This window comes from Sitophilus oryzae, unplaced genomic scaffold (assembly GCF_002938485.1).
Source record: "Sitophilus oryzae breed Bouriz unplaced genomic scaffold, Soryzae_2.0 scaffold_971_pilon_pilon, whole genome shotgun sequence".
Classification (NCBI taxonomy): domain Eukaryota; kingdom Metazoa; phylum Arthropoda; class Insecta; order Coleoptera; family Curculionidae; genus Sitophilus; species Sitophilus oryzae.
The window spans coordinates 404,582-431,304 of NW_022147607.1; the positions used below are offsets into that span (position 1 = coordinate 404,582).

The 26,723-nt window shown below is 31.6% G+C and overlaps 3 protein-coding genes across 3 annotated transcripts; 1 reads left to right on the top strand and 2 right to left on the bottom strand.

Annotated features, from left to right (window-relative positions):
- Nucleotides 1-875: 875 nt before the first annotated feature.
- On the bottom strand, nt 876-17,162 carry LOC115891170 (ATP-dependent RNA helicase DHX8). Its single transcript, XM_030911576.1, has 17 exons — nt 16,959-17,162; nt 16,517-16,904; nt 16,151-16,454; nt 15,923-16,084; nt 15,752-15,869; nt 15,563-15,696; nt 15,263-15,438; nt 13,703-13,860; nt 13,466-13,641; nt 13,160-13,407; nt 6,932-7,170; nt 6,544-6,729; nt 6,223-6,464; nt 4,853-4,993; nt 4,634-4,786; nt 2,484-2,989; nt 876-1,181 (listed from the first exon to the last, which is right to left on the bottom strand). Exons 1-17 carry the CDS (start codon nt 17,050-17,052, stop codon nt 959-961), a joined length of 3,648 nt encoding a protein of 1,215 aa, XP_030767436.1. The 5' UTR covers nt 17,053-17,162; the 3' UTR covers nt 876-958.
- A 212-nt stretch (nt 17,163-17,374) lies between these two features.
- LOC115891173 lies at nt 17,375-18,886 on the top strand. The gene is made up of 5 exons (XM_030911579.1): nt 17,375-17,578; nt 17,632-17,829; nt 17,891-17,986; nt 18,084-18,194; nt 18,587-18,886. The coding sequence occupies exons 1-5, from the start codon at nt 17,492-17,494 to the stop codon at nt 18,878-18,880; spliced, it is 786 nt and encodes a 261-aa protein (XP_030767439.1). The 5' UTR covers nt 17,375-17,491; the 3' UTR covers nt 18,881-18,886.
- Nucleotides 18,887-20,614: 1,728 nt separating this feature from the next.
- On the bottom strand, nt 20,615-26,654 carry LOC115891179. The gene is made up of 4 exons (XM_030911582.1): nt 26,310-26,654; nt 23,362-23,466; nt 20,757-20,912; nt 20,615-20,702 (listed from the first exon to the last, which is right to left on the bottom strand). Exons 1-4 carry the CDS (start codon nt 26,652-26,654, stop codon nt 20,649-20,651), a joined length of 660 nt encoding a protein of 219 aa, XP_030767442.1. The 3' UTR covers nt 20,615-20,648.
- Between the last annotated feature and the right edge of the window lie 69 nt (nt 26,655-26,723).

Below are 26,723 nucleotides of genomic sequence, written 5' to 3' on the forward strand. Positions count from 1 at the left end.
ACGTTGTCACAGGATTTCCCATTGCAATATGCACAAATCATTGAATATTTTAATCCTGCTTTTCTGCATCCGCAGGCTTTACCACAGTTGTTGGTTATGCATTTACAGGATAAAAATGTCAATAGGGATTTTGGAGCTGGATCTTTCAAAGTTGTGACAGGAGTAATGCCTGTTTTTGTTTTCTTCCAACCCCATTCTTCGGCATCTTTGGTACAACCAGACCAATGCTGAACCTGGTGGTAAATTCGCAATGAATGCTGTCCAGCACCACAATTAATTATTCATAAATTAATGAGCGAATTAATGATACGCCACTGTTTCATGACAAAATTGAAGAAACTTAATTTTTAACTAGTTTTAGTGAACACTAATCAACATTTGATTTCGGAAAATCGACTATTATGTATATTACACTTTACGCAAAATTGTAAAATTTCCAGGGATTTTTTGCCTAAACGGTTGACTTTAGCGAAAATTTTCATATAGCTTTTTATAGGAAATTTTATTCTCTTTAATTTTGCTCTCTCCATTATTTTGCGAAAAACGCATAGTTTTCGAGATATTTACAAAATACCGATTTTGGGCGCCATCTTGGCAAGCTGGCGGCAAGTCTGGAAATGTGCATTTTATGGATTTTAGTTAGGGACCCCAGAACCTATAAACCTGCAAAGTTTCAAAACTTCCGGACATTTTTCCAAGCAGGCTCCTTTTTTGATCCCCAATGACTAATTCTACAACTAATTCTCCAAGTTATTTAGAATTTTTTACATCTATGTACGAATAAATTATAAAAATGTTAATTTTCAGACTAGCAACTTTGTTGTAAAGGTCTATACAAAGCAAAAATTTTAATTAACACAAAAAAGTCCTGGAAACTTAATTAATTTAGTTTATATTCGTTAAATATGTACACAATAATATTAAAATGTTTTTATAAAGTATTTTGATCGAGAAATACTTAATTTCTTCTTCTCCTAACTCGGGATATTCTCCAAGCATTAGGTTCCTCGTACTTGTTATACAATGGTTCGAGCCTTTGATTCTTTTTGAATTTACTGAGTTTGGTCGGATCGGAAAATTTAAAGAATGCCGGTGCAAATTCGACCAACCATTTAGGATCTATTGTAGTAACTTCGCGCATGTATTCCTTTGTGGTGCAGACTAATTCGTGATAGATAACCCTAAAAAATTACCAATATTTTTTATTATCTCGCACAGTGTATACTTAAAACATACTTAAAATAAAGTCTGTCCAACGAGTCGGGGAAGTTTTCGACAGACGACGTCCAAAAAAATACAGAAAATAAAATTTACCTGTGCAGTAAAATGACAGACATGCCTATCCACTCGTTGGACAGACTATAGTTTCAAAATAAAACAAAACGTCAAATACAGGGTATGCTAAAAAGTTCACAAATTCCTTAATAATTTTTTGAACAATTGGCGAATGTTTTTGAACAGCCTACATGCTGGCAACTCTTACTTTTGGGTCGGTATTTACATGTGTGGAAGTAAATCGTATAGGGATCTTATTAAGTTGGAGTGAGAGAAATGCGACGGTGTGCTGTTGCGACGTTGCCACATTTCGCCAGTACGCCTTTCGCTATCATGTAAAGTAAAATCACGATTGCAAACCCCTTATTATTAAAAGACTCTTTTTCGAAAACATAACTAGATAAAATCATTAGATATGTTTCTGAGCATCTGAAATGGAATTATAAGGATATCGTAGTGTCCATATTTTTTATAACAAGAAAACGTCAGTAATCACGATTATTCAAAAACTTAACTTTTTAACACATAACACGCGATAACTCAAGAACCACTTTAGATATTGAAACGTTTTTTTTTATTTTGAAGTTCGGATCTTTTACAAGATGTTTAAATGAGAAAAATTTGATAGGCTTGTTTTTTTTTCCACTAAAAAATTAAAAAAAAACGTCCATTTACTTTAGTGCATAGTAATTTTCAATCGTGTAACTTTTATTTATAAAGATTTTCGCATACTGACTGCGAAGAAAATATAGCAGAAATATTAAGAAATTTTTTGAAAAAAACTATTTCTAATGGATTTTGAGATATCGACTTTTGAATTCAGAGTTCTAATAGCGCGACCACTGTCGAACACCAACTCATTTCCACTTATTTTTCCAAAACTGCAACTGTCTCTAACTTGCACTTAAAAAATTGCAAGCTATAGGGAAAATTACAACGTCTGGTTAATAAATAAACAAATAAAGTATCACAAGACGTAATTAAATCGATTGGGTCGACCGCGACGAAATCTGCTGTATCCCCTTCCACGTCCAATATGCACAGATTCTCGGTTTATTTCATACGTTTGGCAACGCTTTTACTGTTCTCTTTTTGTTCAGTACATTATAATCGCATTGTACTGTTTTTACATACGGAAATCTGGACCCAAGACTAACCTTTGCCAGCCCTTAGTATACAAATTTTCAAAAATTAATTTAACAACTTACCACTCAGGTTGCCTATTAAATAACGCACTAGACGGGTGTATGTAGACAACTTGACTGTCCACCAACGTTCTATATCCTTCCTGTGGATCTTTCTTCGCGGCATTTCTGAAGAAACCTGAACAAATAGCTTTCTGCACTCTTACACTGTTTCTATCAGCGGACACGACATCAAGCTTATGCCTGTCCATGATTCCCAAAAGCTGTTTTCGCACGTCCTGGGCCCTCTTCAGCGTCCGAATTTGTACGAAATTTTCGTAACACCACGCATTAGAGAACTTGTTGTTTTTCCAACTGTTGTAGACGGCCAATAGGGTTAAGTGGTCGCCTTCAGGCTGATTGAATTTGGCCTTTTTTTGATCGGCCAACGCTTGTTTATCTTTAGGTCGGTAGAATACGTTCTGAACGGACAACATGCTAACGATCGTAAGGATTTCGTCGGAGCATTGTAAGGCGACAGACATGATCAGCATTTTTGATAAGTTAGGTTCAAGAGGAAATTCAGCCATCTAAAATAAACAGTTACTAGAATGAATATATAGGATTTATTTTTTTTTTAATCAATGAGAATATACCGGGTGCGTCTCGAAATTGGCCCATCCCTATATCTTTATTTTTTTCAGATAAAAAACGAGATTTTGTATGTTAGTATATGACATAAATTAAGATTGATTGTCGTATTCACTTGTTTTTGGTCATTTCCTGTTTCACCGGAAATGACTACAATTTTTTTTAATGGCACCCTTGGTATATTTCTACTTTTGTGAACTGTGACATATTTTGGAAAATTTGACTGTGTCAAGGAGCCTTGGAAAAATAGTTTTGATCATCTAAAGTTTTTCGTGTCTTGTCCTGGCTGGTTAAAAGATGCCCAAATCGTATTTTTAATCATATCTCAAGTTTTTGAAGTGGAAAAAGGGTGGCTCGTTAGCCAATAAATTTTTTTTACAAGTAATTTGGTACCACCCACATGGTATTTCGAGTCAAACTGCCGTTATGAACAGCACGTTACAATTTCAAATAAACCATACACGAAAATGTCAAAATTTGACATATAATATGTCATTTTATTCAGAGTGTCATTTTCTACCGAATAAAGTAGAAATATACCGAGGTTGTCATTTAAAAATTAAAAGTTGTAGTCATTTCCGGTGAAACAAGAAGTGACCAAAAACAATTGAATACACAATCAATCCTAGTTTATGTCATATACTAACATACCAAATCTCGCTTCTTTATCTGAACCAATGTTGAGACGCACCCGGTATAGAGTAACTCGAAAAAGTTGCATAAATTTCAATAGAATTCTATCTATTTTTAGCACTCAGTGGATTTGCCATTAAAATGCCATTCCAAAAATACCATAATGTCATATTCTATACAATGGTTTTTTAAAAATGGCTATTTTTAAATTAAATTTTCTGCACCTACAAAAGTACTACTAAAATTATATGTATATTACCGAAATACACTTGTATGTTTTGATTGAAAATATTTTATAAAAGTCCTCTTTTCAAAACTTGGTGTATTGAAAAACACTAATGTAGCATGATATATACAACGTGCGTCAAAACATGTTTATGTTTTGATAAATTACTTTTATATCCAAATAATAGTTCGCCAAGTGGAAAATTCAAATGTCTCCAACTAATTCTCAATAATTTTTCTTGCAGATAGGTATATTTTTTAGTGGCAAACGCCTACTATTAAAAGGGCAAAAGAAAAGTGTTGAAAAAAACATGATATAGAGGCTTTTCAGAATACTGGGTCACCCTGTATAAACAATATGATTGAAAATAAACTGCACAAGTTAGCTTGGAAATAACCATTGGCCTCATGCAATTTCGAAAAACGCTGTTATCTCGATCGTATGGTACCCGTTTTAAAGCGATTTTTTAAACTGCCGTCATTTTTACTGGATATGATACATGACAAATTGATTTTATAAATTTAATATTCATCATCATCATCATCATCTAGCCTTTTATCTTGTCAATTGCTGAACATAGGCCACCCGTAATTTTAATATTAATAATATATTACTGTAAAAAATCTATATATTAAAATATCTATCTAAAATTTCTATAAATCAATATTTCTAGAAATTCAAAATTACACTGTTGGTTAAACAAAATTATTAAAAATATAATTACCCTTCTTCCTAGTCTTGTCAATAGTCCCTCATCATCTAATGCTGACAGCGAATGTAACTGTTCTAGCGCCATTATCAAGGACTCTACTGGTGGGGCATCCATAAAATCAAAATGTAACAAATCATTTATTCCCATTGTTTTCAACTGAAGAACCTAAAATAATTATTGTGGTTAAGAAAAATAAAGTTCGTTACTAAAAAAAACAAATACAAAACATACCGTAGTTGCAAGATTAGTTCGCTGAATTTCAGGTACAGGAGTAGGTAACATCTCATCCCTATATGCCCTTTCGGTATAAAGCCTGTAACATTTTCCAGGACCTGTACGCCCCGCTCTACCCGCTCTTTGTTTGGCTTGGGCCTAAAAGTATGTTTTAACTTTGTTATTAGTTATTAAAGTTAAATAATTAAAATAAACTTCAATATTACATATTTTAATTCAATAAAATTAGAATAAAGTTCAACAGGTTTCCTAAATTGTTGCAATTTGTTTTAGAATAAAATTTAGATTTTCGCTCTGCCTTTAAAATTCAAAGTTGGGAGATAATAAAGTAAGTAAAGTAAGAACAATAAAGTAAGAAGTTTCAGCCTTCCAGAGCGGCGAATGATATACCGGGTGCGTCTCAAAAGTGGCTCATCCATATAACTTTTTTATCTTTTCAGTTAAAAAAACGTGAGTTGGTATATTAGTACATGACGTAAATTAGGATTAACCTTTGAATAAGAAGACTTTAAGGAAGGAGCATAATGCTATCCATGTATTCATGCATGGTGGGCGGAAAAAGCACTCTAGGGTGGGGATCCTTGACAGTTCTGTTTGACGATTCATTTGGCACATTTGAATTTGATTTGAAATTTTGTGGATTTGTCAGTCTTTACGAAGCTTATTTTATGTTATTTATTATTTATTCTACTACTGATAGTTGTATAAAGGTAGTAAATCTAGATGGAAATTGTGACAGAACTTAAATTAACAGTGACACTATCGCGATTTATCGAAAAAGACTCTAAAATCGTTGGTTGTGTAGCGTGCGGTAGATCTCGGCAAAAATTGAGTGAAATAATGAAACAACTTTTCGCTAGTAAGTGACTATATAATATACATACGTGTAGTAAACCGATCATTTATGAAATTCACTTATATTAACTAATTATATATTTTTTCTTGCATTTTTGCTTTTATTTACTACTTGTCAAAGATTAGATGTCAAAGAATTTAGATACGTCAATTTTACTTACCTGCTTCAGTAGCGTATCGGATGTTTGTGTTAATAAATAATCATTAAAACTTATCTATTTTTATTATAATAATATGTTTTTATAACAATTTTAATAACTACCAGCATTTATTCACAACGTAAAATAAAAAAAAATATTGAGGCTACCCCACGTCTACCCTACATCACAGTTTTACATTTTTTAAATAAAACTAGAACGGCACTGTCAAACCGGAATTTAAATCGGCCATATTTGAATCCCATCGCGGTGGACCTAAGATTTTTGATATTTATGCTCCTTCCTTCGTCTTCTTATTCAAAGGGGGTGACCCACTATCAAGACGCACCCGGTATATATTTATAATTAATTTACCTGTGAAATTGGAGTAACCACCAAAGAATCCATACCAGTCTTAGAATTATACACTTTTTGTTTCACGAACCCTGGATCGACGACATAGAATATTCCATCGATGGTGAGGGATGTTTCTGCAATATTTGTAGCAATAACAACTTTTCTGCTACCTGGAGGTGCAGGTTCGAAAATTCTTGTTTGCATCTCCGACGGTAAAGCAGAATATACCGGTAAAATTATCAGTTCAGGCACATCAGAACCTAAAGTCATAAAAATTAAATTAAATTTAGTACGTCGTTATTTTTGGTATCTTATATGCTACTTTAACCATATACCTACCTAAAGACTTCATTCTTTCATAAAGAATTTCACATGCTGTATCAATTTCCTCCTGACCAGTTAAGAACAATAATACGTCACCTGGTGGTTCTCTCAAATGAATTTGCATAACCGTGATTAAACTGGCATCTAAATAATCGGTTTCTGGTTCTTTAGTGTATAAAACTTCCACAGGAAAGGTTCTTCCTATAAATCAGAAACAAGAAACAATGACTAGTTTGAAGTAGTAAAATTAATTAACTCTAAAATTAATTCAGATAAAAAGAACATCTTCAAAATCACATGACAGTAAATTTCATGAAGGCTATAACATTTAAAAGGTATACGGAAAAATAGAAATAGTATTAAAATGAAATGTTTTCCTAAGAATTGTTGCACTTGAACATACCTGGGATAGTAAAAATTGGTGCTTCAAAAAAATACTGAGAAAATTTAACTGCGTCCAATGTGGCCGATGTTACAATGAGCTTGAGCTCTGGTCTCTTTGTAACAGCCTGCTTCAGTAGTCCAAAAAGTACATCAGTATGAATAGTTCTTTCATGAGCCTCATCTAACATGATGACTGAGTATCCCTTTAAGTCTAAATCCATCAGACATTCTCTCAGCAACATACCGTCAGTCATGTATCTATAAAAATATTACTATTAAATTATTAATTATCTACAGCATATAATCGAACAAAAAACAACAAAGATACTGCTAGATTAGTTCTATAGAACTAAAGCCCAATCTAAGGGCTCTAACTCACTGACGACCAGGTCGCAACGACCTGGCCGTCGACTGGCCGGATGCATTGCGTTTATAGCTGCGGCCAGATGAACGACCAGTTTCAACAGAGTTGTCAGATCTAACGATTTTTTACGTTTTACCAATTGGAAAATATTGTTTCAGAAAGAATTAAGTTTCAGAAATGTTAAAATATCCGAGTTAACTAAAAAGCGAAGTTGCTATTCATGAGCTTATTAAATGTTCTAATATTAAATAATGCATTTAAGATATTCTTGGATTTTTCGTTAATCAATACTTAACTGGTTTGGTATGGAGTAAGTAAAATCTCCAACCCCGACTACACGATAACGTCGTTATTTCCATGTTTTTCAAATCCGCGATGCCTGCTGTTCCATTAGTCGTTTCATAACAGAATATTCTACATCCTACGTCTATGTAATTTAATATGTGTAGAGTGAAACATGTAACTCGTGAGATTTTTAGCATTATATCAATAAAGGACAAAAACAGTATTGTTCCTAAAGGTGCGTCCAGACTTGAGCATTTTAGCCCGAACGAACCGAGCGCGCACGAACAAGCAGTACAAATAGGCCGAACAAAAAGCATTGTGTACGCGCCACCGATAAAAGGGGAGATATTCTGTTTCTTTTTTCTACTGATATGGACTTCTACTGATGGCTCTTATCGACTTTAAAAGTAAACATATTAGAGCCATCGTAAAAAAGGTCGCCAGACACTGGCTCTAAATATAAGCAGGTAGAAAGTTTAGCTTCCGGTTATTTCAATGTTTACAATATAAATTCCTCTTTTTTATTGTTACTGAGAATCTACAACAGTAAATACTTCTATTTTTATGAATGTTTAAGTTACTTTTACTCTTAATTTTTTTTTAAATAATGTACCTAGTAGAAATATAGTCTAATGGACCCTGTTTGAAAAACGTTAAATTAAATATAATATTTAAAATACAGTTGTCCTCCTTGTACAGGGTGGGTCAAATTCGACGCTTTTAAATGGAAACACCCTTTTCTATAGGAGATAGACGAAAATTAATATCGGTGTCTGGAGCTCAATTTTCACCAAAAACATGATGGTGAAAACCGCACATCAATATCTGTTACCGTTTCGGAGTTACGGGGTGTTTCTCAAAAATGTGCATTTTTAACAAATCGCTGTAACTTTTTTGCTATCGAAAATTTTGTATTTCTATAAAAACATTTCCAAAGCACCTTTTTACCTAGAATTTAATGGTTTAAGTATAATTTTTTTAAAATTAATAATTTAAGAATTATCAACAGAAAAGTTGATTTTTATATGGGACACCCTGTGTATTTTTAATTTATTGAAAATAATTTAAAATTACCTTTCCAAAAATATAACACACTTGATATTTTGCTCGATCCCTCTTCGAGTTATAGAGTATATAAAAATTCGCCCGCTTTATCAACAGAAAAATTGATTTTTTATTTGGGACAATATTTTTAATTAACTGAAAAGAATTTAAAATTACCTTTTCAAAAATATAGCACACTTGATAGTTTGTTATAATCCCCTTCGAAATACAGAATTTTTAAAAGTTCGCCACCTTTAACTAGTAGGCTTTGGACCCTTTATTGATGATATGCCCATAATGGAACTTGAAAACATATTTTTTCCAGCAAGACGACGCACCGCCTCTGATCGCTGAAGTTATCAGCAAATTTTTGCATCCAATTTCAAGAATAATTGAATAGCCAACCAAGATTCCAGCCGTTGGCCGTCGGGGCCGCCTGACTTAGTGCCCATGAATCTAATCCTATCGATATATTGGCGGAAAAATAAAGGTTCCTTATTCTTCCGTATAATCTAGACAAGAATTAGAAATACTTAGCAGTTATGAGAGGGTATCTTTCACCCCTACTGAGTTAATGAATTCCGCGAGAAATGTTCAAAAACTGCCCCGTCTGTCCATAACAGAAGACGGTCGATATGTCGAACACCTATAGCAAAATCTCATGTCTTGGTTTGCTATTTATTTTTCTTGTTATTAGATATAGTTTAAATGTGTTGATATTGATTAAATATATTTTAAATAGTTATAAAACTCTGCATCTCTCATAGCAAATATTATTTTTGTTTTAATTGATGCTCACAGCTAGATTTTTTGCATTACAGCCGGTGGCGTTCAAAGCCTACTCATTTAAAGGGGGCGAATTTTTATATACTCTATAACTCGAAGAGGGATCGAGCAAAATATCAAGTGTGTTATATTTTTGGAAAGGTAATTTTAAATTATTTTCAATAAATTAAAAATACACAGGGTGTCCCATATAAAAATCAACTTTTCTGTTGATAATTCTTAAATTATTAATTTTAAAAAAATTATACTTAAACCATTAAATTCTACGTAAAAAGGTGCTTTGGAAATGTTTTCATAAAAATACAAAATTTTCCATAACAAAAAAGTTACAGCGATTTGTTAAAAGTGCATATTTTTGAAAAACACCCCGTAACTCCGAAACGGTAACAGATATCGATATGCGGTTTTCACTATCATGTTTCTGACAAAAATTGTGCTCCAGACACCATATTAGTTTTCGTCTATCTCCTATAGAAAAGGGTGTTTCCATTTAAAAGCGTCGAATTTGACCCACCCTGTACATGACTACAATATAACTAAAAAAAACTAATTTAATAAAAAAAACAAGTGGTTGTAGAAAAACTTTAAATATGATTTTTTTTTATTTTTTAACATCGAAACTCGAAGGTATAATAACACGTATCATACCAACCATAAATAGAGTATGTCATATAAAAATGTTTTGAATTTTTAATAGAATCGACCCATGATAAAAAAAGGGACTACCTAGATTTAAGTTTCCCTTTGATCCAGTCTGTATACTATTTCTTTGGATTTTCTGCACGTGTGCAAAAACTATAGTAAATTCAACCCCAAGGTGCACCTAACGTAAACAGTGACATGAGGCAAGCACGTGAACAGGAACTGTAGTAATATAACCAGGACCGCACTAAGGTCGGATATTTCAAATCATAAAATTATTATGTATATTTTTATGATTTTTTTTACTATTGCTTATGTTTTATGATGAAAATTTATATTATTTAATTGGGTAATTATTGGGAAAACTGGAAATCGTCCGATTTTCACCAAAATTGGTATACACTCTATTTTGAGGTCGTAGATTGTTTGTTGTCGAATCTAAACCAACCAGCGACCTCTTACCGTTTTTCAGAAAAACGGAAAATAATTTCAACATTGAATTCTTCTTTATTTAGCTCTATAAAGTAATAATTTCATTATATTTTCATTATATCATAGTTTATCTAAAAGCCACACTTGATTGAGGATAGAAAAATATCCAAAATTTTATTGAAAAACACTTTTCTTAACAAAATAACAAAGAAAATTGAGACCAGATGTAAGTTTCACATTTCATATATGCTTCTTTCTCTCTCCTATGTAATGCGAGAGATAAATATATTCTAGACCTAATCTAGAAATTTGAAATTTTACAACGTTGCCATATCTTGTATTTTTTCGGGTGATTAGGGATTTTAAATAAATTACCTATTATGAGATCTGACAATAGTTAAATATACCTATATCCACAAAGTTACGCGAAAGAGTTTTGATTGCATTGCTTTCAACTTCTATGCGGAGCATATAATATATCTATGATGCAGAGAATTGGTTAAAAAAGTAACAAAAAATAGCAAAAACCTCATTGTTTATTGAATACCTAACAAAATATGTGCTAGAAAACCTTAAAAATATGAGAAATTAAGAAAAATTCTATGTTGAGACTATTTTCCGTTTTTCTGAAAACCGCCGCGAAAAGAGACCGCCAGGAAAAAAAGTTCAGATTCGTAATCTACAACTTCAAAATAGGGTGTATACCAATATTGGTGAAAATCGGACGATTTCCAGTTTTCCCAATAATTACCTTTAATTGTTATCAAACTACATAAAATTTGTGAAATAAAGTGATGGGAAGGGGGCGAGGATATTAAAATATTACATTATTCTTTGGCACGACCGATTTTAACAAATTTGATGTTTTTTAAAAGGGCTTAATTTGTCCTTTAAAATAATTATCTTTGGTACTACTGATTTTTTTATTGCCATTATTGACAGCAATATCTGAATATCGGTATAAATAGGTATCTGTTTCTATAATACTATTTGCAAAAAAATGCAATGATGTAAACGTTTTACATAATTTAATACATTTTTGTTTACTAAAAAAGCACTTAGTTCTAACTTACTTTCGTAGCCTGCTGTATTATCCGTTTTAAAGTCTAACGACATATTTTTTGAAAAAAAAAATTATTTTATCAAATTTTTATTTTATCAAAGAGTATTCCTTAACGCGCTATGCAAGCCGACCCTGTAAAAAACCTCAACCGCCTACCCATAGACAAACTAACAAAAGCAAGACTTTTCAAAGGATTGAGGAAGTCGAATTATTGTTTTTGCGCTGGCCAGTTGAGTCAGAAATCATCGCGCAGTCGCACTCGTCAAACCTAACCTAAATAAAACGAAAAACGTTTTTGCCTTGAACCATCCTTGAACGAACTGTTGAATTCCTGATTTTGCGTTTTGTTTGGTTATTACTATTATTTTATTAGCGTACAAAACGAAAACAAATAATTTAATACATTTTACATTTATGAAGAACATAATAATTACTGTGATTATACATATTATTGTGATTACATCGCTAACGTAGACAAAACGAAGGTCCTACAAATTGACTGTAAGTTATAAGAATCTTTATCTTTTTAATCTTTTTATGATTTGAATTTTCGTGCTTTATATTTTATAATAGACTCGAAAAAATATTTTTGCAAATTCTTGTGAAAATGTGAAGTTTATGTTTTTGTTTTATATTTGAAAAAGTTGTATATTTTTAAGATGTTTCTTGTTGTTCCTATTATTAATATTATAATATACATAATTATTTTTTGTACCTTTTGAAGAATAATGCTTTTATTTCGTTTACCATAACTGTTGTTTTTATCATCTTTTTGTTATTTTAATAAGAGGAATACGTTTTCGTTTATTTAACTTTTGTTTTTATATCTGTTATGTCCAGAAATTATTGTTTATTTTACCGATGGAAATAAATTTATTTGATTTTAATAAACGCTTTTTAATTAAACATCCTTGTCTAAAAAGCTACTACAAAATACACAATCCATAAGTAAACCGTCCTCGTCTAAAAGGCCAGTTGACGCAAGCGCGGTAATAAACTCTTATCAAACTTGTTACCGTTTTGCAGTACAGCGTTGACGCGTCTTGCTTTTGTTAGTTTGTCTATGCGCCTACCTCAACGGCTCTATGGCTGGCCGGCCAATCAGGGTAAATTTCGCCTCTGGCTCTCGCCTGACACGTGCTGATCACGCATTGTGCATTTGTTTATACTGGTGCATTTTGAATTTGAATACGGTTTACACTAAAACACTATATCTTATAGAAAATAAAATATTGTGCGTTGAATTTGAGGGATTTCATCTGAAAAATTATTAATTTGGAAGAAAACCGGCAACAAGCGGCAGAAAATAATATTTTAGTGCAGTCTACTGGTCGCAACGACCAACGGACGGCCAGGACGTTAGTATGCGCCGTATCATTTGATTTAATGGTTTTAGTGGTAGCAGCGGCCTGGCCAGTGCGACCTGGTCGTCAGTGTGTTCGAGCCCTAAATAAAATGACTAATAATGAATAAAGTGAAGTAAAATTAAATAAAATTACCGAATATCGTCTACAGAACTGCCGTCAATTGTCTAGACTAACATCCGTTTTAACTGGCCGGCAAAACCGACAGGTAAAACGTTATGTGTAGACAGGGCTTTAAATCTACGTATTGCCAACTAAAATACTGACTTTATAATGGTTTCAGGGCTGGTGCAATCCTCAAAACGGATGGTGTATCCAACCTCTTGACCCAATCTACAACCGAATTCTTCAGCTACTCTTTTAGCCACAGACATAGCTGCAACACGACGTGGTTGCGTACATCCGATTTTGCCTCTTGCTGTAAACCCTTCTTCTGCTAAATACTGAGTTATTTGAGTCGTTTTTCCTGAACCAGTCTCACCAATGACAATCAGAATTTGATTATCAGTAACCGCCTGAAATCATTCATAAAAATATTGTACAAAGTATAAAAAATTATACACAAAAACATACCTTACGAAGTTCCTCTTTCAGTTTATATATAGGCAGCGACTGTCTTTGTTCTATGATAGAAAGGTTCGTTTTTTTACCAAAGGAAGATTTTTTCCCACCAATAATGTGTTTCTTCCATTCTGGTAAGTCTTGGGACTGCAAACCAATTCCCCTTGCTGACACATCTTTGGATTCCTCTACAAAAATCAATAAATACTATTATAAATATTTAAAAAATAAAGAATTGCATTAAAATACCTTCAGGCAAAGGATCTATCCAAGTTTTATTTTTACCAGAGGGTTGTGAATCAACTTCGGCTTCTCTTTGAAGCATTTTTTGTTCGCGTCTTTCTTTTGCTAGTGCTGACTGCATCATAGCTGCTTGAGCAAGGGATCCATCAGGATTCTTAACAATTCTGTAAAAAATATTGTAGTTAAAATTTAGAAGTTAATATTAATACTTTATACAGGGTTCGGCAATAGTGCGGGTATCTGTAGCTCCTAGAATAAAAAACCTGTGAATGTTTTAACTTCTATAAAAAGGTTCAAAAAAGTGTGAGTGGTTCGGGCTAATTTTTTTAAATGGAACACCCTGTATATTACTGCATTTTTGGCTTCCTTTCAGATCACTTTACATAATCCTAAGATATGAGTAAATATATTTCGATAGTTTCAGAGATATTAATAAATAAATAAGAAATATATATTTTTCAGGCTTTCTTAAAAAAATGCTTAAACATACAAGAACTGTCCTGAAATCTAAACTGTATTAAGTATTTACTTTCGATAGTCTGTACTTTGCTATAAATATGGTAATCGTAAATCATACAGGATGTTCAAAATTCTACGCCAAACTTTCTAAATATAAAATAATTTTTTTCGTTTTTTTTTAATGGAATACCCTGTATATTATTTTTTCAATAGATGGAGAATTAAAAGATGAACATTTTTTGTATTTAGAATATTTCAAAATTTTTAACGGTTTCGCAGATATTCGTGGTTTTATACTTCATATGGCATTTTAATAATAATAATAATTATAATCGTCTTTATTGAAGAAAAAAGATGTGTAACATGACATATATTAAAATAATATATATATTTAACAATAAATGTTATTTTTTTATAGTTTTCCACAGGAAATTTTTATCAAAACCACCCCCAATTATTTTTCTCTCGTATTTTACCGTTGAAAGATCCATATGAAATAATACTGTGTGTATCTGCGAAACCACTAAAAATTTTGAAATGCTTTAAATTCAAAAAATGTTCATTTTTTAACTTTCCATCTAATAAAAAAATAATATACAGGGTGTTCCGTTAAAAAAAAAGAAAAATTATTTTATATTTTAGTAAGTTTGGCGTACAATTTTGAACACCCTGTATGATTTAAGATTACAATATTTATAGTAAAATATAGACTATCTAAAGTAAATAGCTAATATAGTTTCGATTTCAGGAGAGTTCTTGTGTTTGTAATAATTTTTTACGGAGAGCTGACAAATATATTATATTTTTTATGTATTTATTAATATCTATCTCTGAAATTATGGAAATATATTTACTTGTATCTTAGGATTATGTAAAGTGATATGAAAGAAAGCCAAAAATGCAATAATATACAGGGTGTTCCGTTTAAAAGAAATCATCCCAAACTACTCACATTTTTTAAGCCACCCTATAAAAGTTAAAATATTTTCCTGAAATACATCCTCGTACATACTTTAGGTCTGCACTTATACAAAATTCTCAAGTTTTTTATTCTAGGAGCTAAAGATGCCCGATGTACTATTGCCAGACCCTGTATACGATATTTACCTGACAGGACTTAGGTCATGCAAAGCTCTACCATGACCTTGCAGAAATGGAGGCTCGTCTTCTACTAATTCAATTTCAATGTCTGCTTCACCATCCTCTTCATCTTTGGGAAGGAGTCCAGTTTCATCATCAAAGTCAGGCAATTCGCTTTTGTCTATACATCCAGAAGATATCATCTAAAATTGTATAAGAATAAATACATAATACAAGTTATTTCTAACTACACATTTTTGCTGTATACATATATGTATTTTAGTGTTATCAATACAGCAAATAAATATTTTAAATAATAACACATACCTGTTTTATTTCCCACCTTTCAGGACTTGATATCCTGGTAACCCTTTTTCTAGAATCTTCTTCACCTTCATCTAGATTTACAGGAAGTCTCAGTACTGATGTGCTGCTATGCATTGGTCTATCCGGATTACGATCTTAAATATAGTTTATATAAGAAATAATAATAAATAGAAAAATATTTAGTCATACCTTTGTCTTCTCTTTCAGCTGGAGCATGAGATAATGGATTCAAATCTTTTCCTGTGAGTTGGTCTACATCTTTCATAGATAGAGAAACTTTCTGTCCAGTAACAGATAATACTTTCACCTGTAAAATACACAGTTAGTCATATTATTAAAGGAATATATGTGAAAGCTTACTTTGACTTTACCACCTCTAGATACAACTTCCGATACTTGTGTTACCCGGCCTTCGGCTCTCAACTGTGAAATATGAACCAAGCCTTCCCATCGTCGTCTTAATCCTTCTAATTGAACAAAGCATCCAAATGGAACAATATTGGCCACCTTTCCATTATAAATCTAGCCCAATTGGAAAAATCTAAATAAGTAATCTTAGAATAGAGAAAAAAGATAAGCTTAAATTACCTTTCCTGGCACGGGATCTTCATCTAACTCTGGATTCCCCTTTTCAGACTTAAACTTCCTATCTGTGCTCTTATCTCTATTTCTACCCCTGGAATGACTTCTATCCCTCCTATCTTTAGACCTTCTTCTTTCTCTTGACCTACTTCTTCTATCTCTTCTTCTGTCACGGCCCCTGTAATGATCTCTGTCCCTATCTCTATCTCTAGATCTATCTCTGATTCTGTTTCTTCTGTTTTCTCGTGACCTATCTCTTCTTCTATCCCTTGATCTGGATCTTGATTTATCTCTATGGCGAGACCTAGATCTAAAAAGTTAAAATATATAATGGTATTCAAATTTGTCTAAAAATATGACAAAGCAACTTACCTGTGTCTATCCCTTTCTGTTTCTTTGGATTTAGTTTTCTTAACAGCAGAAGGAGCATCTGCTTCAAATTGTGCCATAAGATCGGCTACAATATCACCTTCTTCATTATTAGTCTCTTCATCTTTTTCCACTTCATCATCACTTAGAGGTTTTTGCGGCTCGTTTGGAAGAGCAAGGCCCGGAAATTTTTGAGCTAAAAAGCTTTTTTCAATTTTATCTTCATCGTTTATTTCGCTGGAAGCATCTTTGGTTTTGGGCCTCATGTGTTGAATAATTCGAAGCAAATTTGAGACGAATGAATCTGAAAACTCTGCTCCATTTTCTGTCAGGGCTTTCTTGAATGTATCCACAGTATTATTTTTCTCCGATAGAAATATTATAAATTCAGCTAAAACGTTAGATTTTAGAAGAGATTTCGGCCTTATATCATTTTTCAACTCACCCAAATCTTTATCATTCATACCCAAATGATTCTCTAGTTCTGTACATATTTTGGACACTAAAGAAAGATATTCCAATTTTTTTACTTCATCCATCTTAAAAAACTTTACTGAAAATAGTCGCAATGTTTGAAAATATAGGTATTTTACACGGGTATTTTACAACAATCTATGTATTGTTTTTTTTCGTTTCCTAAATAAAAATAGGTTATGTTTAGATAAAATAGATCATTTCCAGACTGTATAATTAGTTGCCTATCTTGACGACATGGATAAGAATATTACAATAGAAAATAAACACAATATTTTGATATTGTATATTGATTGGTATATTGTATATTATGTTTGATTATGTTATTTAATTTAAATATAAAAGCGCACTTCTTGCTTTTTGTATTATTTTCTCATACATTATTTTAATCGCAAGTTAAGTCATTAATAATATTGACAAGTTTGTCACAAATTACATTATGTAGGTATAATCTTTTTCTTTTCCATTTATCCAGCATCATAGATCAATTATATTCTTCATGTAATGGTTATTATTTGTACGAAAAAATTCTGCCTTCCAACTATCCAGGAACGATTATTATACAAATTGAAAATACGCAAGGAAGATGAGGTACTTGACTCAAATTATCACACTGAACAATTATGAAAATATGCATATTTTAGACAGTGGAAGAATTTTTGAAAAAACTGAAAGAAAAAAGAGATCCTGAAAGAAGTCCACAAATCCTTTCTGGAACATCAATTCCTAACTCCACATTTAGAAGCATTTATAATAATGATTCCCTACATAAAAAGAAAGAAATTAGTAGCACCTTTGGTAGCACTGTATTTGGAAAAAATAATGAAATCAAAGTCATCAAAGCAAGTGAAATGCCGGTTTATTACAAAATTGTTGAATTTACTCATTTACCTACGTTATTAGGAAAGCAAAGATTCTGCACAAAGTAAACAAAGTGTAACGTCTTCAGCCAGAAGTTTAAAAATGAACATGAGATCAATGGAAAAAAGCTCAGTCGAAGTAAAATAATCTGTTTAAATTTGTTCTTTCATATTGATATTATTGGACTAATAACAATTTATTCGATACTTTTTAATATTAAAAAAAATCCTTTTAGAGGGAACAAAACAAATCTCATACATCATCAAGTTTATTTGGTTCTAGCTCATTTGAGGAATTAAAAGAGATGCGAAATTTATTGAACAGATCAACTTATTTACCGAAAGAGGTATAAAATACCAAAATATAATTAGTTATTATTAGTTTTTATTTATTTTTTTATTTTTTTTAATATATCATTATTTTTAATTATTTTTTTTATTTTTTTTGTTTTTTTTTAATTTTTAATTTTTTTTTAATTTTTATTTTTATTATTTTTTACATTTTTATTATTTTTAATTTTTTTTTAATTTCTTATATATTTTTTTTATTATTATTTTTTTATTTTTTTATCATTTTTATTTTATTTTTTTTTATTAGTCAGAACACATTCTATAATGTTTATATTATTTATTAATAAAATATAAAAAAAACCATTTTAAGATATCTTTTAAATATAAATAGTATAAATAGAGCTTAATTTAAAAGATACCTACCATTTAACCAACGTTAAAATTTTAGAACAAAACTCGGCGCCCGACCATAGAAAAAATAAAGAGCGCAATAAAAAAAGAAAAACAAAATTTAAACGACAAAAGTGAGAGCACCGGCAGTGATATGATTCTTCTGAGCGATGCCTCAACGTCCACTGCCAAGAAAAAGAAGACTAAAACAAAGAAAACTACATCAAAGACAATTATTAGAGAAAAAACTTCAAAAAGAAAATATTACAAGAAGGGAAAGAAAAAAATCATCGAAAAAATAGATATAGAAATTCAGTGTCTTATAAAAGAAGACGAGGATAATAAAGGTTGAAATGTGTAATAGTATATTATAATTACATAATTTGCCTTTGCTACTTATGTTTTATTCTTTTAAAATCTACAAAAAAAATCCTGCGTATTAGTGTGATATATACTGTGCATAACTAATAACTATAAACACAGCCTTATTCATAGCCAGACTGCCGACTTACAATCAATTGCCTGGAAACTTCCGTGCCACCCAAGAACAGTTAACCTAATAGGACTGCTCATTCAGCCAAAAGTGTCCGCCAGGTGCATGCGAAAACTACTGGCTTTGTGACGTCATTGTAGTCCTTGTCATGGTTATTAGTGGTTATTAGTCCTTATCCGGCAACCAATAATACACACACGTGCATTATTGGTTGCCGGCTGCAAAACGTTCATTATTTAGTTTATTATTTAAACACCTTATATGTATGCAGTATAGAAAATTAACTGTATAAATCGTATTAAATACTCGGATAATGCATTTTTAAGAACAGCAGTTCCCAGCATCACCTTTTGCAAGCATTCTTTTTAGAGTACTTCCATATTTTGCTTTAAAATCATTATAAACAATATCGTGGACACTTAGTAAGCACTTTGTCACGATCCACAACACAAAATGAACGTATTTATACACTCTATAGCTCTAAAAACTTTAAAGACACCTTTTTCACATTTAAAATTGACAAAATAATTAACTCAAAATTTCTCAGCTGTTATTTTTATAAGTTTACCATAGGTAACTAATAATACAAGTTATCATGACAAGGCTTTGACAAGGACTACAATGACGTCACAACTGTCAGCTGAAGCGCGGGAAGAGGCGAACGTACGTCTTATGAGGATGAGCAATCCTATTAGTTTACCGTTTTTGCGTGCCACCTAGAGTACGTTCCACTAAGCACTCATAACGTTCACGCTCAAAATCGCGATTTTTCCCGTTCCACTTGCTTGCGAGCATTACAATCATAAACTCAAGTGGAATGGGTTATGGAGCATTCTAAGCGTCAATCCTGTCAATATATGTAAATAGTAAATATATGAGTAAATAATACTCAAAATCACAGAAGAGAATTCAAAAAATCTGTCTCAAAAAAAAAAAGAAATCAAAATGTCTTTGGCGACAGTTGGATATTTTGTGCATCGGAATGTGTCTGAAATTTCTTCATCTAGTTCAGACGAATAGTGGAATGCAATTTTCCAAAATCGCGATCGTAAAAAGCGAAAACTTAGGTCACGTATTATTGGCTATGAGAATTCTATGAAAATTCTTATCGTAAGTCGGTAATCTTTTGTCAAAGTTTTAAAAATTGCGCCAAAATTCCTCAACGTCCACTTCGATCCTAATATTCAGATGGGTCGTTGTGAGCTCGGCGTGAGCGAAAATAATGACGTCATTAGTGACGTTTTCGCCGCGACCACAACGTCCGCGATCGTCATGTGGAACGACCGAAGGCATATTTTGAGCATTATGAGCGCTTAGTGGAACGCACTCCTAGATATTCGTTTATTTTACGTTATGAAACATTCAAAAACAAGCGAATATGACCAGCTGCTATACTGAATAAGCTGTGGTTGAAATAAGTGTACAATTTTGGTATTAGTGTACTTATTATGCTTAAGCAGTAATAAAATGGGTATATGAATCAGAAAGGTTTTAAACTAGAGAAATTTATATTAATTTTATTACTATAATAGTTTTTCTCTTGAAAATTGAACAACATATTGAAATCTGAAAAAAATGAGTAAATTATATTTTCAAAAAAATAGCGTGAATTGAATATAAATTAATTTTACACAGAAGTGTTCTTAATCAGAGCAAATATCGAATATGATGTTTTAATTATCTGAAAGAAAAAATAAAATAATTATTTCATTTTAAACAATGAAATTTAACTTACATATACAAAGGTTGATAATGTTAAGGGTGAAAATTTTCCCACTGTAAAATAAACAGGTCTTTTAACTCTTAACATAGTGAATACGAGACTTTTCTTAAAAGATGTGTTTGTTGCAAGCCAGTTACTATTCCAGATGTTAACTGAAATCTCCTGAAACTGAAATATAAGAAACCATAAATTAGTTTATTCTAAAACTTAATATGTGAACACAGATTTTTCATAACCAGCCTGTCCACTTACGGTTATATGCAGGGAAATTTGAACTAACTAAGGAAGAAGCATATCAGAAATCTTAGGTACACCGCGATGGGCCTCAAATATGGCCGACTTAAATTCCGGTTTATCAGTGTCGTTCTAATTTTATTTAAAAAATGTAAAACTATGATGTAGGGTAGACGTGGGGTAGACTCAATAATTTGTTGTTTTATTTTACGTTGTGAATAAATGTTGGTAGTTATTAAAATTGTTATAAAAATATATAATTCTAATAAAATAGATAAGTTATAATAAGTATTTATTACCACAAACATCCGATACGCTACTGAAGCAGGTAAGTCAAATTAACGTATCTAAATTCTTTGACATCCAATCTTTGACAAGTAATAAATAAAAGCTAAAATGCAAGAAAAATATATAATTTAGTTAATTTAAGTGAATTTCATAAATGATCGGTTTACTACACGTATGTATATTATATAGTCACTTACTAGCGAAAAGTTGTTCCATTATTTCACTCAATTTTTACCGAGATCTACCGCACGCTACACAATCAACTATTTTAGAGTCTTTTTCGATAAATCGCGATAGTGTCACTGTTAATTTAAGTGCTGCCACAATTTCCATCTAGATTTACTACCTTTATGCAACTATCAGTAGTAGAATAAATAATAAATAACATAAAATAAGCTCCGTAAAGACTGACAAATCCACAAAATTTCAAATCAAATTCAAATGTGTCAAATGAATCGTCAAACAGAACTGTCAAGGATCCCCACCCTAGAGTGCTTTTATGGTGCTTTTTCCGCCCACCATGCATGAATACATGGATAGCATTATGCTCCTTCCTTAGTCTTCTTATTCAAAGGAAATTACCCAGATATGTGCTAATGTGCTTATCTGATATATACAATACAGGGTGAGTCTCGAATAAATGCAAATGTTTTTGGGATAGTATTGTGATAGTATATTTTGACTACAGAAACGTGATTTAATGATTATGAGGTTTTATCCGCGAAAAAATTCTTGATTTTTTTTTTAGTTTTTTTAAAGTAAAATATCTTATTTTGGAGGTATTTCAAAAACGATAAAGAGAAAATATGTTTCTTTTATCAAGATCTACCAGCCCTGAAAATGTTTGCACTTATTTAGGACTCACACTATACAGAGTGTCCGGAAATTAATGCAACAAAATTTGGTCGTAGATTGAAAAAAAGAATAGGTGACCCGTATTTTTTATTTTTGGCGAGTGGCCTCCCTTTTCGGATTTACAGCCTTCTGAATTTCGCCACTAAAAAGAGTTTTTTTTTAATATCTCAGGGCCCTGTTGGACGAAAATCACTAAATTTGGTACACGTTGTTTTACCATAAAATGACATTTTTTGATGCTATTAAGTTTTTTTTGTTTTCATCAGTGGCGTCCCTACGGCATTTAAACTAAATATTATTGAAGAAAAAAATGGTACGCCACTGATTTTCTTTAAATAAAAATTATTTTTAGAAACTACATTAAATTTGGAACAACTCTATCCCTTGGCTTTTTTTCGTACGATTGACCGTTTTCGCGTAAAAAAATAAAAACCATTTTTATACATGACTAAATCGCTAAAATTTTACCGGAAATTTCAATGGCAAAATTTTTAAAACGGCAAACGTAAGTTTAAAATAATTTTTTGTTTTCCAAAATCTTGTTTTTATAACCCAAGTGCGAACCAAAATGTCCAAAAACCTAAACTGCCGTTTTTTAAATTTTGCTATGAAAATTTACATTAAAGTTTTAGCGATTTGGTCGTGTATCAAAATGGTTTTTATTTTTTTACGCGAAAACGGTGCGTCGTACAAAAAAAAATCAAAGATAAAGTTGTTCCAAATTTAATGTAGATTTTAAAAATAATTTTTATTTAAAAAAACAGTGGCGTACCATTTTTTTCTTCAATAATATTTAGTTTAAATGCCGTAGGGACGCCACTGATGAAAATAAAAAAAGTTAATAGCATCAAAAAATGTCATTTTATAGTAAAACAACACGTACCAAATTTAGTGATTTTCGTAGTAAAATAAAAATTGCGGGTCACCTATTTTTTTTTTCAAGAATCTATGACCAAATTTTGTTGCACTAATTTTCGGACACCCTGTATAACAAGTCAGGACTTCATTAAAACTTCTTTTTAGAAAAAAAAAGAGAATTATGCTTTGACTGGCATTACGAGAATAGACGTAGATACTCAAAAGTAAGCGAAAATGACCAGATGGTACTGAAAAAGCTGTAAAGTGAAAACTAAGTAACAAGAATATTAATACTTTTAAAATAAAATGGTACAGTGGTTTATGTTTTTTGGTAGTCTATACCACAGACTAATTGTGTCTATACAAATTTTGTAAGTTATACCTCTAAAGTAACTTCGTTTCCAAAAGAACAGTACAGATATAATTGAAAAAACATTGCAGCCATGTAAACGCACTCAGCTATAAACTGTTTACTCAGTGGCGGTGCCTGAAAACGTTGATACAATATTAAAAATAAAATAAAAATATATATTTGATGAGTCCTTCAACGAACCCCAAACTTACAATTTGTAAAAATCTAATCGTTTAGCTACAATACTCCGTGTCGTATGTGGTGAACATCCCTGTATATTTAATTCAATATTTTAAGCCTTTTTTTCAAATTTAGTTAAGTTGGTTTATGTAGTTGCTCGTGTAGTTGGGTGTGAATTTTAAGTTATTTATATTTTTTTCTTTGCTTGTGTTAAAATTAAATTTCTCGTTACTAATTACTTAATAATTTGATGATATTTTCATTAAAAATCTTTATTTAAATTGATTTCTTTGGAAAACCATCCCATGCTTTCTGATTGATGAATTACATCGTCATTGAACAAAAATTAGTTAGCATCGAAAATACCGAAAAACCCGGGAAATCCCGGTTTCTAACAAGCGCGGCAGCGGTATCGAAATTCCCGGTTCCGAAAAACACTTCCGATTCCGGAAATCCTACTGTTGAAACAGTGATTGGGGTCAATTGAAACGTATGCAAGTAATATTCAAATATATTTTATTCAATGTTAATTCTAACAATAAGTATGACAAAGTGGTCAGTCTTCAGTATTTTAATATCCATAAAAATAATTCTAATTTAAATACTATTACTACCCACAAAAAATGTTTTAACAATTCACAAACTCTCCTTTGGTAAAAGGCAGTTTATAGTTATTGTAATTTATAGTAATAATAATAACATTAAAACAACATTAAAACCAAAATTAAAACTAACCTTAATTTTGTATTCTATAGGGTTCACTTAAATGACAAATAAACACTCAATATGATCACTTAAATAGATGACATGATAATAACAAAAATTTAAAAAGAAAAATACTTTTAGGCATCAACATACCAATATGGCCTCTTATACACAAACACAGCATGCGGTGAGCGGATTCAAACACAGATTCATGTTTGAATCTGTCACACGTCATACGCTACCTATAGTATAATAGCCTGTAGACAAGGGCGGATACAGGAATTTATTTTAGAGGGGAGGCAAATAAAAATTAATAAAACAGAAAACAAATTTCTTGCAGTAGAGGTATATAATAAAATTATATAAAGATTCTTGCCACTTAACTGCTAATATAGAAATTTAATTCTACGCTGTGTTTGTCATAATGCGGATCAACCTGCTCTCACTACCGGTTTCGGAGCCCTACTCCATCATCAGGTGAGCGTGGGAGATCCACAAAATGACAGAAGTGTCTAGCCCTAGCCGTCAACTTTTAAGCTTGACCAATCAGGTTGGTTAGCTTGGTTATTTGAAGTGTGTTAATTCATTTGTGTTTGTCAAAAACTCTAACGTGATTGGTCGGGCTTAATAGTTGCCTGCTAGGGCTAGACACAAGTCAAAATGACAAACACAGCGCAGAGATAGTTAATTCCGACTTGTCGGAAAGTATCGGTTAGATATTAAGTCCCAAACGGGAGATAACGGCCTGCGTGCAATGGTAGTACTTTCGTACCACCGAGGCGCAACTATCGATAGTAAATGGATGGTAAAAGGCTTTTTTTCAGGCAAGCCATATCATAAAATAGAAACTCTAACATTAAAAAAAATGAAGGCTGCTATTAAACTTGGAATCTAGAATCTACTACGGCAGATTAATAAAACTGCGTTCAAATTCAAAGAGATCGGAATCGACAAAATATCAAATGACTACTTTTAATCGTTTTTAAACGGCCTATACAATATTGCTAAAAGAGAAAAACAAGCAGTGGCGCACATGATTTATTTAGTAAATTATTCCGGTGATAGTCCATACGCACGTCCCTGGTGAATCTGTCGACACATTTTTATCATTAAAATATGTAATACTAATACTCAAAGTAACTTTAAGAACTATACCGGGTGCGTCTCAAAAGTGGCTCACCCTTGTAACTTTTTTATTTTTTCAGTTAAAAAAACGATATTTGGTATGTTAGTATATGACATAAATTAGGATTGATTGGCGTATTCAATTGTTTTCGGTCAATTCCTGTTTCACCGGAAATTACTACAACTTTTGATTTTTAAATGGCACCCTCGGTATATTTCTACTTTATTCGATTGAAAATCATACTCTGAATAGAATGAGATATCATATGTCAACTTTTGACATTTTCGCATATAGTATAAATATATATAAATTATAAGATGCGATTTATAACAAAAATTTGACTCGAAATACCAAGTGTGTGGTATCAAATTATTCGTAAAAAAATGCTTTTTCTAAATATGCTAATGAGCCACCCTTGTTCCATTTGAGATATGAATTGAGATATGATACTTATATACGATTTGGGTATATTCTAACGGGCCAGGGAAAGACACTAAAAACATTAGACCATCAAATCTATTTTTCCAAGGCTCCTTGATTAAAAATTAGTGTTTTTAACATATAGTCATATGACACTCTATAGATTGAAATTTAAAATACGATTTTTTTAAAGCGAAAATGTTAAAAGTTGACATATATGTATGATATGTCATACTATTCAGAATACCATTTTCTATCGAATAAAGTAAAATAAAAGTAAGTAAAAAAAAAGTGACCAAAAACAAATGAATACGTCAATCAATCCTAATTTATGTCATATATACTAACATACCAAATATCGTTTTTTTATCTGAAAAAATGAAAAAGTTATAGGGTTGAGCCACTTTTGCGAGGCACCCGGTATGAGAAAAAACTCCATTTTTTAATACCACGCCCAAAAAAAAATAGAAATTGAGACCTCTCTAACAGCCGTAATCGTTTCTTGTTCAAAAGCCATCCCTGAAATTAAGTTATTTTTTATACTCACCTTGCAGCTCTCATAATGATATTTGGGATCTTCTAAAGTCTGCATTATTTTTCTCAGACAATTACCCTTAAAATACCAGAAAATAACTTTTACAGCCCCCATAAAATGGGTGAGAAAAAAATTCACGTTTTTTATCAAAGGATATTCATCCTTGTAGGTAGAGAATAACGAGCCAAACTCGGTGGACGTAAACCATAAATTTACAAAAAGAAACACGACAATAACGTAAACTCTATACAAAAGTTGAATAGTTTTATTTGTGGTGTCCGGTTTCCAAAGACCAGCGCATTTTAACATCCAACGATTAATTTTGAAGAAGTCTTTCGCGTACGGTATTTCTGTCATGATTCACACACCTCATATATGTATCCAAAAATGAAAGGGGTAAAATTTTATTTTCGTTAAATATTCTCT